This window comes from Sabethes cyaneus, chromosome 1 (genome assembly GCF_943734655.1).
Source record: "Sabethes cyaneus chromosome 1, idSabCyanKW18_F2, whole genome shotgun sequence".
Classification (NCBI taxonomy): Eukaryota; Metazoa; Arthropoda; class Insecta; order Diptera; family Culicidae; genus Sabethes; species Sabethes cyaneus.
The window spans coordinates 133,878,159-133,893,415 of record NC_071353.1 but is presented as its reverse complement, the minus strand read 5'-3'; the positions used below and the strand labels follow the sequence as shown (position 1 = coordinate 133,893,415).

General features: G+C 41.3%; 1 protein-coding gene across 14 annotated transcripts in view; it reads left to right on the top strand.

Annotated features, from left to right (window-relative positions):
* The window catches only part of LOC128732702 (inositol hexakisphosphate and diphosphoinositol-pentakisphosphate kinase 2), a 55,495-nt gene that overhangs the window by 21,915 nt on the left and 18,323 nt on the right, over positions 1-15,257 (top strand). For 6 of the 14 annotated variants that reach the window (XM_053826014.1, XM_053826005.1, XM_053826003.1 and 3 more), the window contains 8 exons: positions 4,492-4,821; positions 4,895-4,985; positions 5,048-5,202; positions 5,264-6,027; positions 6,093-6,193; positions 6,471-7,777; positions 7,842-7,937; positions 7,994-8,231. In XM_053826014.1, coding sequence (XP_053681989.1) covers positions 4,492-4,821; positions 4,895-4,985; positions 5,048-5,202; positions 5,264-6,027; positions 6,093-6,193; positions 6,471-7,777; positions 7,842-7,937; positions 7,994-8,231 — 3,082 coding nt within the window. The remainder of the gene's footprint in view (positions 1-4,491; positions 4,822-4,894; positions 4,986-5,047; positions 5,203-5,263; positions 6,028-6,092; positions 6,194-6,470; positions 7,778-7,841; positions 7,938-7,993; positions 8,232-15,257) is intronic. The other 8 variants (XM_053826016.1, XM_053826012.1, XM_053826015.1 and 5 more) reach the window with 6 other exon arrangements.

The window sequence follows — 15,257 nt, the reverse complement described above, 5'->3', positions numbered from 1 at the left end:
TTTTACGTCCGAAATTTGAATTTACGTCCTCTCGTTTTAGGTCCAAAATTTGAGTTAACGTCATCTTTTTTACGTCCGGAATTTGAATTAACGTCCTCTCGTTTTACGTCCAAAATTTGAGTTGACGTCCTGTCGTTTTACATCCGAAATAACGTCGTCGTCAAAAATTATTAGGTGGTTTTAGAAAAATGGATATACCGTCTTTTCTTTTTATGTTCAAAATTCGAATTACCGTTCTCTTTTTTACGACCGATTTTTTTACGTCCCCCAATAGCGGACTTAAAACGAGATTCGAGTGTACTGTTATTTTGCAGTAAAGCGAAATTATCTAATTTTATTGCTTTAAGCTTATGACTCTTTAAAAATATTAAGATAATATTACGCTTTGCAGCTGAACCAGGATTAATCCAGATTTTTTTTTCCTTAATACCAATGTATGTCGCGAAAAAAAAACAGCAACATTTTCGTTGTCGCTCTTTGTCTTGCTTACTATGTCGCACTTTTGTACCCAGTCGACTTGTAGTGACCAGTAAGGTGCAAAATGTGGGATATTTGGCGCAATTCAAACACATTAAATTCCCGAACATTTAGAAGTAGTCGTTTATGTTCGCCGCGTATAAAACAGGCGACCGCAGAAATGTAAGGAAGTATCTTAGAATTACTAGCTTATCTGCCGCGTCAAAACTGTGAGATCATCGTGAGCGGTGTGATGTTATCCCGCACAAAGAATCTCATATCTACAGCTCAGCATGGTTTTATGCCTGGTCGTTCCGTTTGTTCTAACGGGACGCAATTTACTTCGCCCTGCATTTCGCAAATGGAGAACAAGTCTGCGTGTGAAGCTTGGTTCCTGTGTTTCTTCTCAATTCACAAACGTTTTTGGTGTTCCACAAGGCAGAAATATGCGGCCGCTGCTCTTATCGTTGTTTTTTCAAATACCTCGCCTTCCTGTTGGCTATTGGATGCATGCTGTTGAAAAAGTTGACGATTGTCACCGCTTACAAGCTCTACTTGCTCTTTTTTTGGTTCTATACAAACGAAATTGGCTTACAATAAGTGTTGCAAAAAGCGAGACGATGAGCTATTATCGTTCAAAAACCCCGATTCGTTGCGTAGAGTATTTTAATAGATGTAGATACGTGAATCTTAGACGTTTAACTCGCACCGCGAAGCAGTTATTATTAGGTGGTTAAAAGCTGCACGTCAGCTTAGAAGCTTGATACGGTGTCGTCAATAACTAACGTGGACCCTGTGACATCGAACGAGTGCAGAGAAAGTTTATCCTGCTTGCTTTGCGGCATTTAACATGGCGTAATCCTGAGGACTTGCCACCACACTTTGAGCTTTTGTCACTCTTGGATTTTCGCGCTTCATAACGCGGGACCTAAGATCAACCAGTTTACTGCATTCACCATTTCACCGTACTGCTTTTGGATGTAAATTACAGCCAATTACAGTCTGCATAAGAAGATTTTCGAGAGCGGAAGAATTATTTAATTTGACCGCATAGGTTTGTTTAGAAACTACGAAACTACAGCAAGCTTTCATAAGAGATTTCTCATACAACTTATAAAAAGGTCCAATGTAACAATGCGAGATTCTCTTAACCTATGCTCTCTTCAGCATATTACAGAAATAGAAATGCACCTGAATGCATTCTACGTTCTATAATTCAATGGCTGTCATCATTAGCAATACCAAATATTGTTTATATGGATTAACCCTTAAATGTGCAATGTTGCTTCAAAACAACATAGGGAAAAATATTCCCAGAGTAAAATATGTTTACCGCCTTTAGATAATTAAGTTTTCTTTATAAATGAATTTTTTCAGCGTGCGCATTTAAGGGTTAAAGAAAAATATACGGCCATACTCAGGAAAAACAATCGGTGTAACCGATATGCGGTTGTTTTCAAAACGGGACATTTTCCTAATCGCTAGTAAAGCAAGAAAAAGAAAGAATTTGAAATTCAACCTAACAATGATGAAAATGCATATGGGACTGATATGCGATTATAGGCAGTACACTTAATTATAATTGTGACTTTTGCACTGTCAAGATGCTTCATCGGGTAATATAGAATTCAGCATGAAGAAAAAGTAAATGATAAGCCTGAGAATAAACCCATTCTAAAGTCATTTGGCATCCACGACCCCACAGCCACTCGCTTGTCAAAATAGACTCGCTAACCTTGCAGCTACAGAGCTAAAATCGCTATTCGCTGGATTGCTAAAACCACCCAGTTAGTTTGGAGGTAACAAGTCAATCGTCAATACCAAAAAGTATTTCAAACATAACCTCACCGTTTTTCTATTTCATTGGTCGGATATATTGTTCATCACACATTAACATAGTCATTCAAAAATGTGTGTTGAAATGGATCGTCGAATGGGGCTACATTTTCCAACCTAGTGAGCGCCTGTACTCCAGGTTAGAAGCGGCTCACGAGAGCGTGTGAAGCGGACGGCTGAATTAAAAAACACTGTCTCGGCACTACAGTTAAGATGGCAGCCCCGTCACGAGCCCCATCTTAACCATCTGTGACCATCACCTAGTAGCAGTAAGTGTGCGCTCAAAACTGTCAATCGTAAAGACGTCTTCCTCGGCTGACATCAGGCAGCTAGATAAGCCGCAATTCGCCGAGAACTCTGCGCGAATACTGGATGTAGATGATGCTTTCTTCCTGGGCTACCTCGCTCTCTACCAGCCACCATATACTTCGTTTTGGCAGAGTTTATGATAAGTCCTATCCTCGCAGCTTCCTCCTTAAGAAATTCCACAGTTTTACAGTTAACACTGATGCATATCGATGTCATCCGCGAATCCTAGAAGCACATAAGATTTCGTGATGATGGTACCGCTTCTCTGCACACTACAGAGACTATAGATTACTGAGGCGCCGAGACACTCAAAATCCGCTAAATTTTGAAACAAAACGGAGAGTACCATCATAAATAGAGGTAACTCTCCGCTTTCGTTCAAAATTTAGCGGTTTTTGAGTGTCTCTATAGTCTCTGTACTGCACACCTGCCCTTTGAATAGCACCTTCCCATGCAATGTGAATAGCAAATTCGATAGCCCGTTACCTTGCTTCAAACCATTTAACGTCATAAACGAGTCCGACGTCTCGCCTGCTATTCTGACGCTTGATTTTGAACTTTTATGCACCTCAAGGGTATTACGTAGCAGCCTAGTCAGTTTTGTTGGAAAATCGTGTTGAAGCATAATCAGCAACAGCTCATTTCGTTTAGCTGAATCGTATGCCGCTTTGAAGTCTATAAGCAAGTGGTAAGTCCGCAAGTTGAATTCTCGGAACTTATCAAGGATTTGTCGCAAGGTGGACATTTGGTCCGTCGTAGAGCGTCCTTCTCTACATTCACCAACAAAGGTTTCCTTCAACGGCCTCAGTCTATACAACATGATGCAGTAGAGAATTTTGTATGCAGAATTGAGAAGAGTAATGCCCCGATGATTGCGGCATTCGAATCGATGGCCCTTTTTGTAAATAGGGCATATAAGACCGTTCAACCAGTTCGTCAGCCATTCGCTCTCAACTTCCAGTTTGGCGGGGATGCCGTCCTTTCCAGCTGCTTTGCCGGTTTTTCAACCGAGTTTTTATACTGAGTAGTTGGTATGTAATTCCCAAGTGGTTCATTGCTGATCTTAAAGATCGCTCGCAGGAAATTTTTTCAACTGCACTGCAGAGACCTATTGAATAATCAATGGAACAAGCAATACTTTCCAACACAATGGTCGGCGTTAGGCGATGGTTTAGCTCAAAATTTCATTACTTCAAGGCAGCCAAAGTCTTCTAAAGTTTAAGGTTCAAGCGCGCGCTATAAGTTTCTGGGATTTCATAAGCAGCTTTTATGCTCAAAACAAGACAGGGTGTCGATTTTCTGGAAAAACCTGGAAAATCAGGCAATTCTTTTTTGGATCAGGGAAATCAGGGAATATCAGGGTATTTTATTTTTGGATTTCAGTCGACACCCTGAAAGATGTGTTCACGAAAATTTATCATTGTATTCTGACAGACGCACAAAGTTGCTTTTGAAGTCCCAGATATCGATGATGCAAGTTTGAACTGAGAATACGTTTTATAATTTCTTAGATGTGAAGTTCGGGGTGTTTCACATTAATTTTGCGTATACAAGCTAGTTGTGTTAGATAGGAAAACCGTGTAAGCTCAACGGATGAAATTTTATATAGAAGCTTTGTAAATTGTACAATAAAAATCAGTCAACGCAGTACAGCAAATTTTTGGAATAAAAATAAATGGTTCCCGTCATTTATTTTATAATCCAATTTACCAACAACTGTAACAACTCATTTCAATTTTATGTGTGCTACAATGTATTGCATTTTTTCAACTAGTTACCATTAATTTTAGAAACCAAATTTGTCTTACATTGTTAATTGGCATTTCAACCGCTCCTCGTGGCTGTGCTTAAGTTCCTCATAAAATTGTGTTATACTTTCCATTCCTACAGGGTGATCTCGATTCCACCGATGGGCTCGATTCGGACGACTCGTCGGCCGCCGGCAAGCAAGTGGTCGTTGCCGTCTGTGCCATGGCTAAAAAATCCCAGTCCAAACCGATGAAGGAGATTCTTACCCGGCTGCAGGAGTTCGAGTTCATACGGATGATCGTATTCAGCGAGGAGACTATCCTGAAGGAACCGGTGGAGAATTGGCCCCTGTGTGATTGCTTAATTTCATTCCATTCGAAGGGCTTTCCGCTGGAGAAGGCGATCCAGTATGCGCAGCTGCGGCAACCGTACGTGATCAACAATTTGCACATGCAGTTCGATATACAGGTAGTAAGCATCCGTTATAGTGCTGGGTGGCGGAAGTACAGTTGAACGGGGGAGTATTTTTAAAATTTCTTTGCAGGACCGCCGGCGGGTGTACTCCATACTGGAGAAGGAAGGAATTGAAATTCCACGGTACGCGGTGCTGGATAGAGATTCACCCGACCCGAAACGTAGGTTTTCCTAGGGCCATTGATTGATACTATCGTTGGGGTTAAATTACTAATTGTTTCAGATCACGAATTGGTGGAATCCGAGGATCATGTGGAGGTGAATGGGATCATTTTCAACAAACCTTTCGTGGAGAAACCAGTTTCGGCCGAAGATCATAATATCTATATTTATTATCCTACGTCAGCCGGTGGTGGTAGCCAACGGCTGTTTAGAAAGGTGATTGGTGCAACATGTTCGGTTTTCCAGTGTGAAATTTTTAATTATGTTAATCCTACAGATTGGTAGCCGTAGCAGCGTTTATTCGCCGGAATCACGCGTCCGCAAAACGGGTTCTTTTATCTATGAAGATTTTATGCCCACAGACGGGACCGACGTTAAAGTTTATACGGTCGGTCCGGACTATGCGCATGCTGAGGCTAGAAAAAGTCCAGCTCTCGATGGTAAGGTGGAGCGCGACAGCGATGGAAAGGAGATTCGCTACCCGGTTATTTTGAATAACGCAGAAAAGTTAATATCCCGAAAGGTATGTCTTGCTTTCAAGCAAACCGTGTGTGGTTTCGATCTGCTACGTGCCAATGGGAAATCGTTTGTCTGTGATGTCAACGGGTTTAGTTTTGTGAAAAATTCCAACAAGTATTATGACGATTGTGCGCGAATAATGGGTAACATGATACTGCGTGAATTGGCTCCCACTTTGCACATCCCGTGGTCTGTTCCGTTTCAATTGGATGATCCACCCATCGTACCGACAACGTTCGGAAAAATGATGGAACTACGTTGTGTTACCGCTGTGATACGGCACGGTGATCGAACGCCGAAACAGAAAATGAAGGTCGAAGTACGGCATCCTAAGTTTTTCGAAATCTTTGAAAAGTATGACGGTTACAAGTACGGTCACATTAAACTGAAAAGACCAAAACAGCTGCAGGAAATTTTGGATATCGCACGGTCGTTACTGGCCGAAATACAGACTAAAGCGGCGGACTCGGAAATTGAGGAGAAGCAGAGCAAGCTGGAGCAGCTAAAAAGCGTGCTGGAAATGTGAGTTGATTGACTGTTTGGATGCTTGGGCTGTATTTTTTGATGCTTATTTTGACATTCTGCAGGTATGGTCATTTTTCGGGAATAAACCGTAAGGTCCAGATGAAATACCAGCCAAAGGGGCGGCCCCGAGGATCTAGCTCTGACGATGGTAAACATCATTCTAGTACGTTTGGTTTTGCGTTTTGTCAATGCTAGGCTTAGTTGCTTTCCGCGGAAAGTCTGGGATAAAACAACGTATCTTTAGTACATATTTTATCCCTTGCTTGCCGTGCATCTATTAATAATTTGCATCTTTTTTTCACGCCATTCATTGCACACGCGCCTTGACTATCGCTTTTTTAGTTCTGGTCGGTTTCATCACCCGGCAGCTAGTGGAAACATAATTCTAATACAAATTCTCATTTTATTTTATTTTTTAAAATTATTTCACTGTGGAACAGTAGATGCCCCGAAAGAGCCTTCCCTGGTTCTGATATTGAAGTGGGGCGGAGAACTAACTCCGGCTGGGCGAATTCAAGCCGAAGAGCTTGGAAGGATTTTCCGGTGTATGTATCCTGGGGGGCAAAGCCGCGATGGCAAGGAGGGGCTGGGTGCACAGGGTTTGGGTTTGCTACGGTTACACTCGACGTTTCGTCATGATTTGAAGATTTACGCTTCGGACGAAGGTCGCGTTCAGATGACGGCGGCAGCCTTCGCTAAAGGTCTGCTTGCTCTGGAGGGCGAACTTACGCCCATTCTAGTACAGATGGTTAAAAGTGCAAACACCAATGGACTGCTAGATAACGACTGTGATTCAAGTAAGTATCAAAATATGGCCAAATCAAGACTGCACGAGCTGATGCAAATCGATAGAGACTTTACAATTGAAGATCGCATAGCGATCAATCCCGGCAATGCAATTAGTATAAATCTGGCAATGGATTTTGTGAAAAATCCAGTGAAATGCTGCGTACATGTTCAGTCGCTCATACAATCGTTACTAGCTGTGGTTGCCGTTAAAAGGGATGACCCCAAAACTCGAGAAGCGGTGCTTTATCATGGAGAAACCTGGGAATTGATGGGTCGACGTTGGGGAAAAATCGAGAAGGATTTTTGTACTAAAAGTAAAAATTTCGATATTTCCAAGATACCGGACATCTATGACTGCATCAAGTATGATCTGCAGCATAACCAGCACACACTTCAGTTTGATTTAGCCGAGGAATTGTATATATACGCTAAATATTTGGCGGATATTGTGATACCACAGGAGTACGGTTTAACTGTACAAGAAAAATTGACAATCGGGCAAGGCATTTGTACGCCTTTGTTGAAAAAGATTCGTGCCGATTTGCAACGTAACATAGAGGAGGTTGGCGATGAAAGCGTGAATCGTTTGAATCCACGCTACAGCCACGGTGTGTCCAGTCCAGGGCGTCACGTTCGAACACGGCTGTACTTCACCAGCGAAAGTCACGTTCATTCGCTCCTGACGGTGCTTCGTCACGGAGGTCTGCTTAATGTACTGACCGACGAGCAGTGGCGTCGGGCAATGGAATACGTATCGATGGTGTCGGAGCTAAACTACATGTCGCAGATTGTGATAATGCTATACGAAGATCCTACCAAGGATCCGTGCTCGGAAGAACGCTTCCATGTGGAGCTGCATTTCAGTCCGGGCGTCAATTGCTGCGTGCAGAAGAATTTACCGCCGGGGCCCGGATTTAGGCCACACAGCCGGAACGATTCGGTGACGTCGAAAAATGCGGTGAGTTACGTGCAAGTTAATGGACTTGTATACGAATGATTATATGCATTCTTATAAACTTTAGAGTGGAGATGAAGAAAGTACATCTAGAATCGACGAGGAAAACGATACTGAGGAGGAAAATTCGCATGAATCCGGACTAGCTCTACCGAGGGATAATGTAATTTAGTAATTTTGAGTGTTGACTGCGGTTTTTTAATTAAATGTTTGCTAAAGGTTTTGGTAGATTCGACGAAAAGCAAGGAAAGACGTTTGCGTAAGCTCAAATCTTCCGAGCCAATCCCGATCGGTTCCTGTCACACCGTTTCGGGCCACGAAGCGTTGGATCTGGCGAAGCGACTTAGCGAAGAGCTGGCGGCAAGACAGCAAACGGGTGGTAGCCAGCGGCCGCATAGTCCGGATGAACCGCGGGCGGCTCGTTCGTTTGAACACGGTAAACCGGCTCGGATGAAGGGTGAGTATCGTAGAAAATTTCAACTCCGTTCTAGTTCTCAGGGAATCTAGCGTGGCAAGTGATAGGTTTGACCCGACAGAGAGACTCCTCTAGCTGATGTCGGCTCTCTGTAATGCACCTGTTTCTTTCAAAATCGGACAATCTCTACTGGACCAAACTCCGTTCCTAACGCATAGTGAATTGGCTTCGTACTTCCATTGCCTAATTTTATGAAGACCGTCTTCCTTGTCTATCCTTTTTGTGTGTGTTCATATGTGTATATGTTTCAAATGATTGATTTGTTTCTTTCATTTTGCATTATGATAAATAACGTATTTGTTGTGATATTCTAGGCCAGTTCGTTAACAGACGCCTTACCTTACCTAGTTGGTTACTGCTACTTGCGTGTCTATTTCACTCGAAGCTATTCATTGTAATTGTTTAAAGTTATTGTTAAAATCACAAACAAACATACGGTTTAATTATTTCGAAATAGAGACGTACTTTTTTGTGCGTTCCATCATATTCTGCATTTTGTTTTCAGTAAATGGTATCTATTTGTACTTTCGGTTCTTCAGTACACAATTATCTCGGTTAGTGGAAATATTTTTGCGAACAATGGACTTCTGGAAATAATTATTTAATTTCACAGCGCAGGATGTACAAAGCTTTAAGCTGTAGGATATCGACTACGAACTAGTAATCAAGTAAAGCTATAGTTCATTGCCTCTAACCGAATGAAATTTGTATATATGTTGTACAAAAAGTTGTAAAACTCTGTGCTTACTACCTTGTATAATATTGCTTCTTGATAGTTCAATCCATTTTCACAAACCAGACCAATACGAGTTTTGCTATCTTGGTGATTCTGGTTTGAGAATCTGGACAAATTGTTCGTTTGATTTATAAAGTTCACTCACCACATACCTTTACCTGTTATCATGTTGTGCTAAAATTCCATTTTTTCTAAAATTTACCTTTCACACTTAACACACACACGTTTCTATGATCTGCATCCACTTGTTTCCTGTTCTGTTTCGTTTCTTCTCTGCTGGGGCTTATTTTGTTGGCTGCTATTTTCCTGGTTTCTATTTGGTTCTTGTCCTGATTTTGAAATTCTCAAACCTTACAACGCTACAACTAAACACCGTAATATAAATATATAAATATTTTGTCTTTTTCAAACCTACATCGAACGAACCGCGAGTCTACGAGAGAAGAACCTGCTTGCTTCTAGTGTATATTTTTGATTCTCGCGCTTCAATAACACAAACCAATACTGAGCAAAATGAAAAAAAAAATAACCAACAGTAGTCTCACCTGGCCGGCAATAGTACCGTGTTTTTGATATTTTTCTGTTGTGTCCATCTGTGGGCCCATCCATCTGGGGGGTTTGAGGTAAATTGCTAGTGGAACGCTACTCGAAAACGACGTATATTTCAACGAATAACGACGACTATTAACTGCCAGGTCGAAAGACCATTAGACGACCAATGCTGCTGTCATGTATCATGCTGTCGAAAAACTGTTAGATCCCAAAACAGATTTTCGACGGCGCAGTCTTTCCTTGGTAGTTTATAGCCTGACGATGTGTTTCCAACAGTAATTGATACTAAAGAGATGAAGAACGAGGACGATAGTTTGTCTTCATTGGATTAATCCCGGTAATGTTGACGATTTGAGACAATAAGATATTGTATAGTTTGAAGGTGGGCCAAATTTGTTGGCGTAATTACAAGAACTAGCTGCTTGTTACGATACCGAAATGGGGCAATTTTCTAGTTTGAGTTGAGGTAGGAATGTGGATAATGTGGGCTACCTTGAAATAAAAAAGAGATGAAATTTATCATACAAAATTGGACTCCCTCGAACGTAAAAGATTGAGCCATGCAAAATCGAAAAATGAGCTCTTGGTTCCCCAGTGAAAAAATCTAAATCTTGTGCTATACGCCAAATGGCCTACAAAAGTATGAAACGAAAAGATAGATCAGTGAGCATCACTTCTTTCGTTGTATCAGGTTGTAGACAAACTACAGGAGTTGAGCTGGCTACGTAAACCGTAGAAAGCCCGATTTGCGGCAGTAGTTCGTCGTTTTACTTCGCGGCTTACATCGTTGTCACATGTTACGACCGTACCAAGGTATATGAATTCCTCCACTACTTCATATCGTTCCCCATCCAGCTCCACCCCAGGACCAACATCATGTGGACTCCCAGGTTCCCTGCCCAATGGTAAGCCCCAATCTCGCCCCGCTATTCTGACGCATGATATTGACGCTTCGTACCAATCAGATTAACTAGTTTCATCGGAAAACCATGTTGTAGCATTCGCTGCCACAGCTTACTTCGTTTGGTTGCATACGCCGCCTTAAAGTCCACAAACAGATCATGAGCCTGCAAATTGTACTTCCAGAACTTGTCTAATAACTGGCGCAGGGTAAACATCTGATCCGAGCGAGCGAGCCTTATGATTACCAGCTTGGTATTCGCCTACGCCATCTATAGAGCCGGATACGGGAATGCACCTTATAGACAGAATTGGGTAATTTAATGCCTCGATAGTTTTTACACTTGAGTCTATGTCCTTCTTTAAAAATAGGAAGAATGAGGCCATCCACTCCTCTGGCATTTGTTCTTCCTTCTAGATTCTGACAATGATCCGGTGGATTACTTCGTACAGGTGCTCGCCTCCCGCTTTTAGAAATTCAACCGGGATACCGTCTTTCCCCGCAGCCTTGCCGTTTTTTAGCTCACTCATAACCTGTCCTTTTCGTTGGTGCCTCCACAGCTTGGCCATCGCTCACAATTCTTATCCTGTTCCTGTATTTGATCTCCGTATTCACCTTTCCATTCAACAGTGTCTGGAAATCCTCCTCCTACCTGACTGCTACCGCCATTTTGTCAGTAAGCAGTTTGCCAGCATTATCATTGCATCATAGGCATGGCAAAACTTCTGCACCTCACTGTTTCGTAAAAACTCCGTGTGTCGTTGCTGCAGAATCGCTGGCGAGCACGTGCTCGTCGTACTCACGTTTGTTTAGATGGTAGGTTGGTTTTCCGCAGCTCTAGTCTCTCTGTACCTTTCCCTGTTCTGTCGCTGTATGGCGGCTATAGCCGCAGTGACCATGCGACCCCTAGTTCTTCTCCTTTGTCACTATCTGGTCTTCGGCATCAAAACAGCTGCTGCTGTCATGCCTACGACTTCTTCCGCAGTTTTAATGGCACCATGGAGATTCCTCCACAACACACTTAGATCTTCTTTCCTTTTTTCCTGCTGCTCTGCGATTAATTGATCATGCTTTCTGGCGTATTCCGCTGCCACACCATCTGCCACGTCAACTGTTGGATGTTGATACGCAGCGTCCTCTTAGTACGTGCCTTCAACGCGTTCGATGACTTTGCACGTATCTTACATACGACGAGAGAGTGATCAGACTCGATATTTAGTCCCTGAAAAGGCCGTGCATCGATGCAGCGCAGTAGCATGCAGTTGACTAGACTAGCCCCGCCAAGGGCGCTAGCCCTAGGGATACCGAAAACGGCCTGAATCTCTGTAAGGCACTCTCAAGTGTAGCGATCTACTGGATATAGGGAGTTCTACACATTTTATCCCACAGTCTGATTCTAAAAAAATCAATTTCTATAGACCACTTTAAGAAACGAGGGGGATCCAATTCGAGTCTTCGTCAAGGTCGCCAAAATGTCACGCTACGGTTCTGGAACCAGGTCTAAGATCTGGGTTCAAAATCTGACAAAATATGTGGTCTAAAACATGATTCACAATCTAGTCCTAGTTTGTTCCAAAATCTCGAACCAAAGTTAATAAAATATTGTCCAGATCCAAAATATGGTCTAGGTCGAGAATCTGGTTCAAAATCCGATCCAAAGGCTGGCTGCTGGTTTAAAACCTGATTAAAAATGTGGTCCAAAATCAGCTCCAGGTGCAAAACCTGATCGAAAATATTGTCCAAATTCTGGTTTATAATCTGGCCCAAGATTCTCAAGTCCAATATTTGATCCAAAATCTGACAATAAAGGTGGTAGAGAATCAAGTTCAGGTCCAAAATCTGGTCTTGGTCCAGAATGTGGTTCACAATGGAGTCTCACATCTGATCCAAAATCTGATAAAAAAGGGGCCCAAAATATTATCCAAAACCTGGTCCAAATTTAATAAAAATGTGGCCCAAAATCTGGAATCCACAGACGGATGTGCAACATCTGGTTCAGGTCCAGAATTTAGTCTAAAATATGGCCAGAATCTGGTTCAGAATCTGGTGTGGTATAAAAAGTGACCCACAATCTGGTTTATATTCTGGTCCAGGTCCAGAATCTAGACCCGAAATTAATTCAAAATATGGTCTAAAATCTGACAAAAAAAATGTGATCCAGAATCAACGCAAGGGCCGCAACGAATAAGGTCCAGAATACGGTCCAACTCCAGAATTTGGTTCAAAAGTTGATAAAAAATGTGGTCCAAAATCTGGTCTAGGATCTGATGCAGCTCCTAGATCAGGTTCAGGTCTAGAATATGGTCCAGGTCCAGAATCTGATCCAAAATTTGATCAAAAATCAGATTCAAAAAGTGATTAAAATGTGGTTCAAAATCTTATCCAAAAGCTGGCCCTAATCTGTTAAAAATGTGGTCCAAAATTTGATCCAAATCTGGGCCCCAAATCTCTTACAAAATCTGATAAAAAATGTAGTTCAAAATTTGGTTCAGAATCTAGTCCAAATCTGTTCCAAAATATGTAACAAAAGTTTGTGTCAAAAATGTAGTTCACGATGTAGTGCTGCTCCCAAATCTCTCCCAAAAAATCTGATAAAAATGTGGTCCAAAACCTGGTTTATAACTTGGTCCTACTTCAGAATCTGGTTCAAAATTTGGTCTGCAATATGATAAAAAATGGACCAAAATGTGGTCCAGGTCCATCATTTAATCCAGAATGCAGTCCAATATCTGATCCAAAATCTGGCCCAAAATCTTGTCCAAAATGTGATCTAAAATAGTCTTCCATATAAAAAGTAGGTATGGAAAACTCAAGACCAATAATCACAGATCAAGAAAGTATGGTAGGAAACGTCAGAAAAATACCGCATTATGTTCATTTTATAAGTTTTTTTGTGATCTGCTCGAATCCAGCTTCTGGCGGAACTGCTCAATTGTCCCTTTTGGTGGTGCGCATCAGCTGCAAATATCCCATTGCAGATCCCATTGATTATGATAATCTCGAATCCTTCTTGCGAGCTCCAGAAGAGAGAAAATTTTCAGTCTTTAACAAAATATCAGGAGCAAAATTTTCTATTTGGTTTTCTTTTTATATTCATTTTTAGCGCCATTATTTTGTTTCAAAAACCAGATTTCGATTTATTTTTCACTGGGGAGAGGGACCCAATCACAACGCAATATTTCAAGATCGCTGAATAAATTATCTGCGCATCAAGCGTATAACGTTGAAAATTTGTTATTTTACTTACAAAATGCGTAACTTGACATCAAGTATGGGCTCAGAAGAGTAGCTAACACATGACAAACGAGAGTCACTGGGGAAACATTTTACCTTCCATCCTTGGTTAGATTATTGTTCGTTGCAAAATCCTTGGTTTCCAAAAAACCCGTTTCTGTTAGAATGCAGGCATGACTTCCTTGAATTCTATACAATTATTAATGTTCTGATCGAGCTCTAAGCATATTGAATTGCAGCTTTTCGGATAATACGATGACGATCCTAAATCAAAATTCAGCCCCTCGCCTGTTTGATTTCGATTAGAACGCAAACTATAAACTATGTACTAGGTGTGAAAACAAAGATATAACATTACAAATTACAATACAGTCGTTCATTCTTCTTTTAATAAGTAATACTTTCATCTCAAATTTTTTATTTTTATTGCATTGGTTCTGGAAGTACCGTAAAAGTTCGCGTTTCAATTACACTGATCTTACTAAACAACGGGTTACGGGTTCAGGTTCATATTTATCATTGTATTTTCTTTTTGTTCTTCTTTCTCTTTCTATTTTTGGTATTAAACGTGACTATTTATTAACTCTAATTGTTCGTGTAAAATGGCTGACCATACACAAATCTACCGGCATTGTAAAAAATTTAAACTCATTGTCGAATTATTGATGGTACATAACTGTTTTCGATCGGTGTGATAACAACTTGCTGTATTATTATTGTTTGTATTTTTGATTTCTTTATTTTACTTTGTTTTTGTGTGTTATAACAATTCTAATTTCTGATGCGTATAGGCGAAATGCCTTCTGTCAAAATAGAGCCCATCCCTAATTATCAATCGGCTACAAACGAATTGCCCTTGTACTCGATTGATCTATCCCTGGTACCGAAAACGCCGGAAAGTAATTATTTAACTGTCGGTTCTAAGGCTTCAGCCGCTAGCAGTCCCGGGGACAGATACCGTATAACTACGGCAGCAACGAATGAACGACCTTTATCATGCCAATGCTTATTCATGCGTGAATCTTATTCATGTGATTCTATTAGTGAGTTCACTCCAAACATGGCTGATCAAGAGCTGTATGTTTCATCGTTCTCGGACTCGGATTCGGAATCATCGAGATATTTTAGTGCTTGTCATGATTTAGATCCGTTTCATTACAAGTACCCATTGAGTAGCAGAGCTCGGTCGTATACATTTTCAAATAATCCGGAAAAAGATAATTTATTATCACTGTTTAATGGGTACGGCTACAAAGCTACGTTATACTTATCGCTACCTTTAATCAGCAAAAGTTTCAACGATCTGGACTACCACTGGACAGATCCCAATACGCCTCGTGTTCTTGACGATGGCTCTACTAATACCCTTTTATTCCACATTAAGTCCTCGAACTGTAGCCCAAGTCCCCGGTCTCAGTCGCAGATTTTCCCCACTCTAACTAACGAACCGAAGCCAATATTTACCACTCAGCTTCCGATACTATCTCGAGTTGCCAGTGATCCGGGATTACCGATTCGTGCCTCACTCGAACCTATTCAAGAACAGCATGATTCTGAAATTTCGAAACCTTCCAACACTACCGAG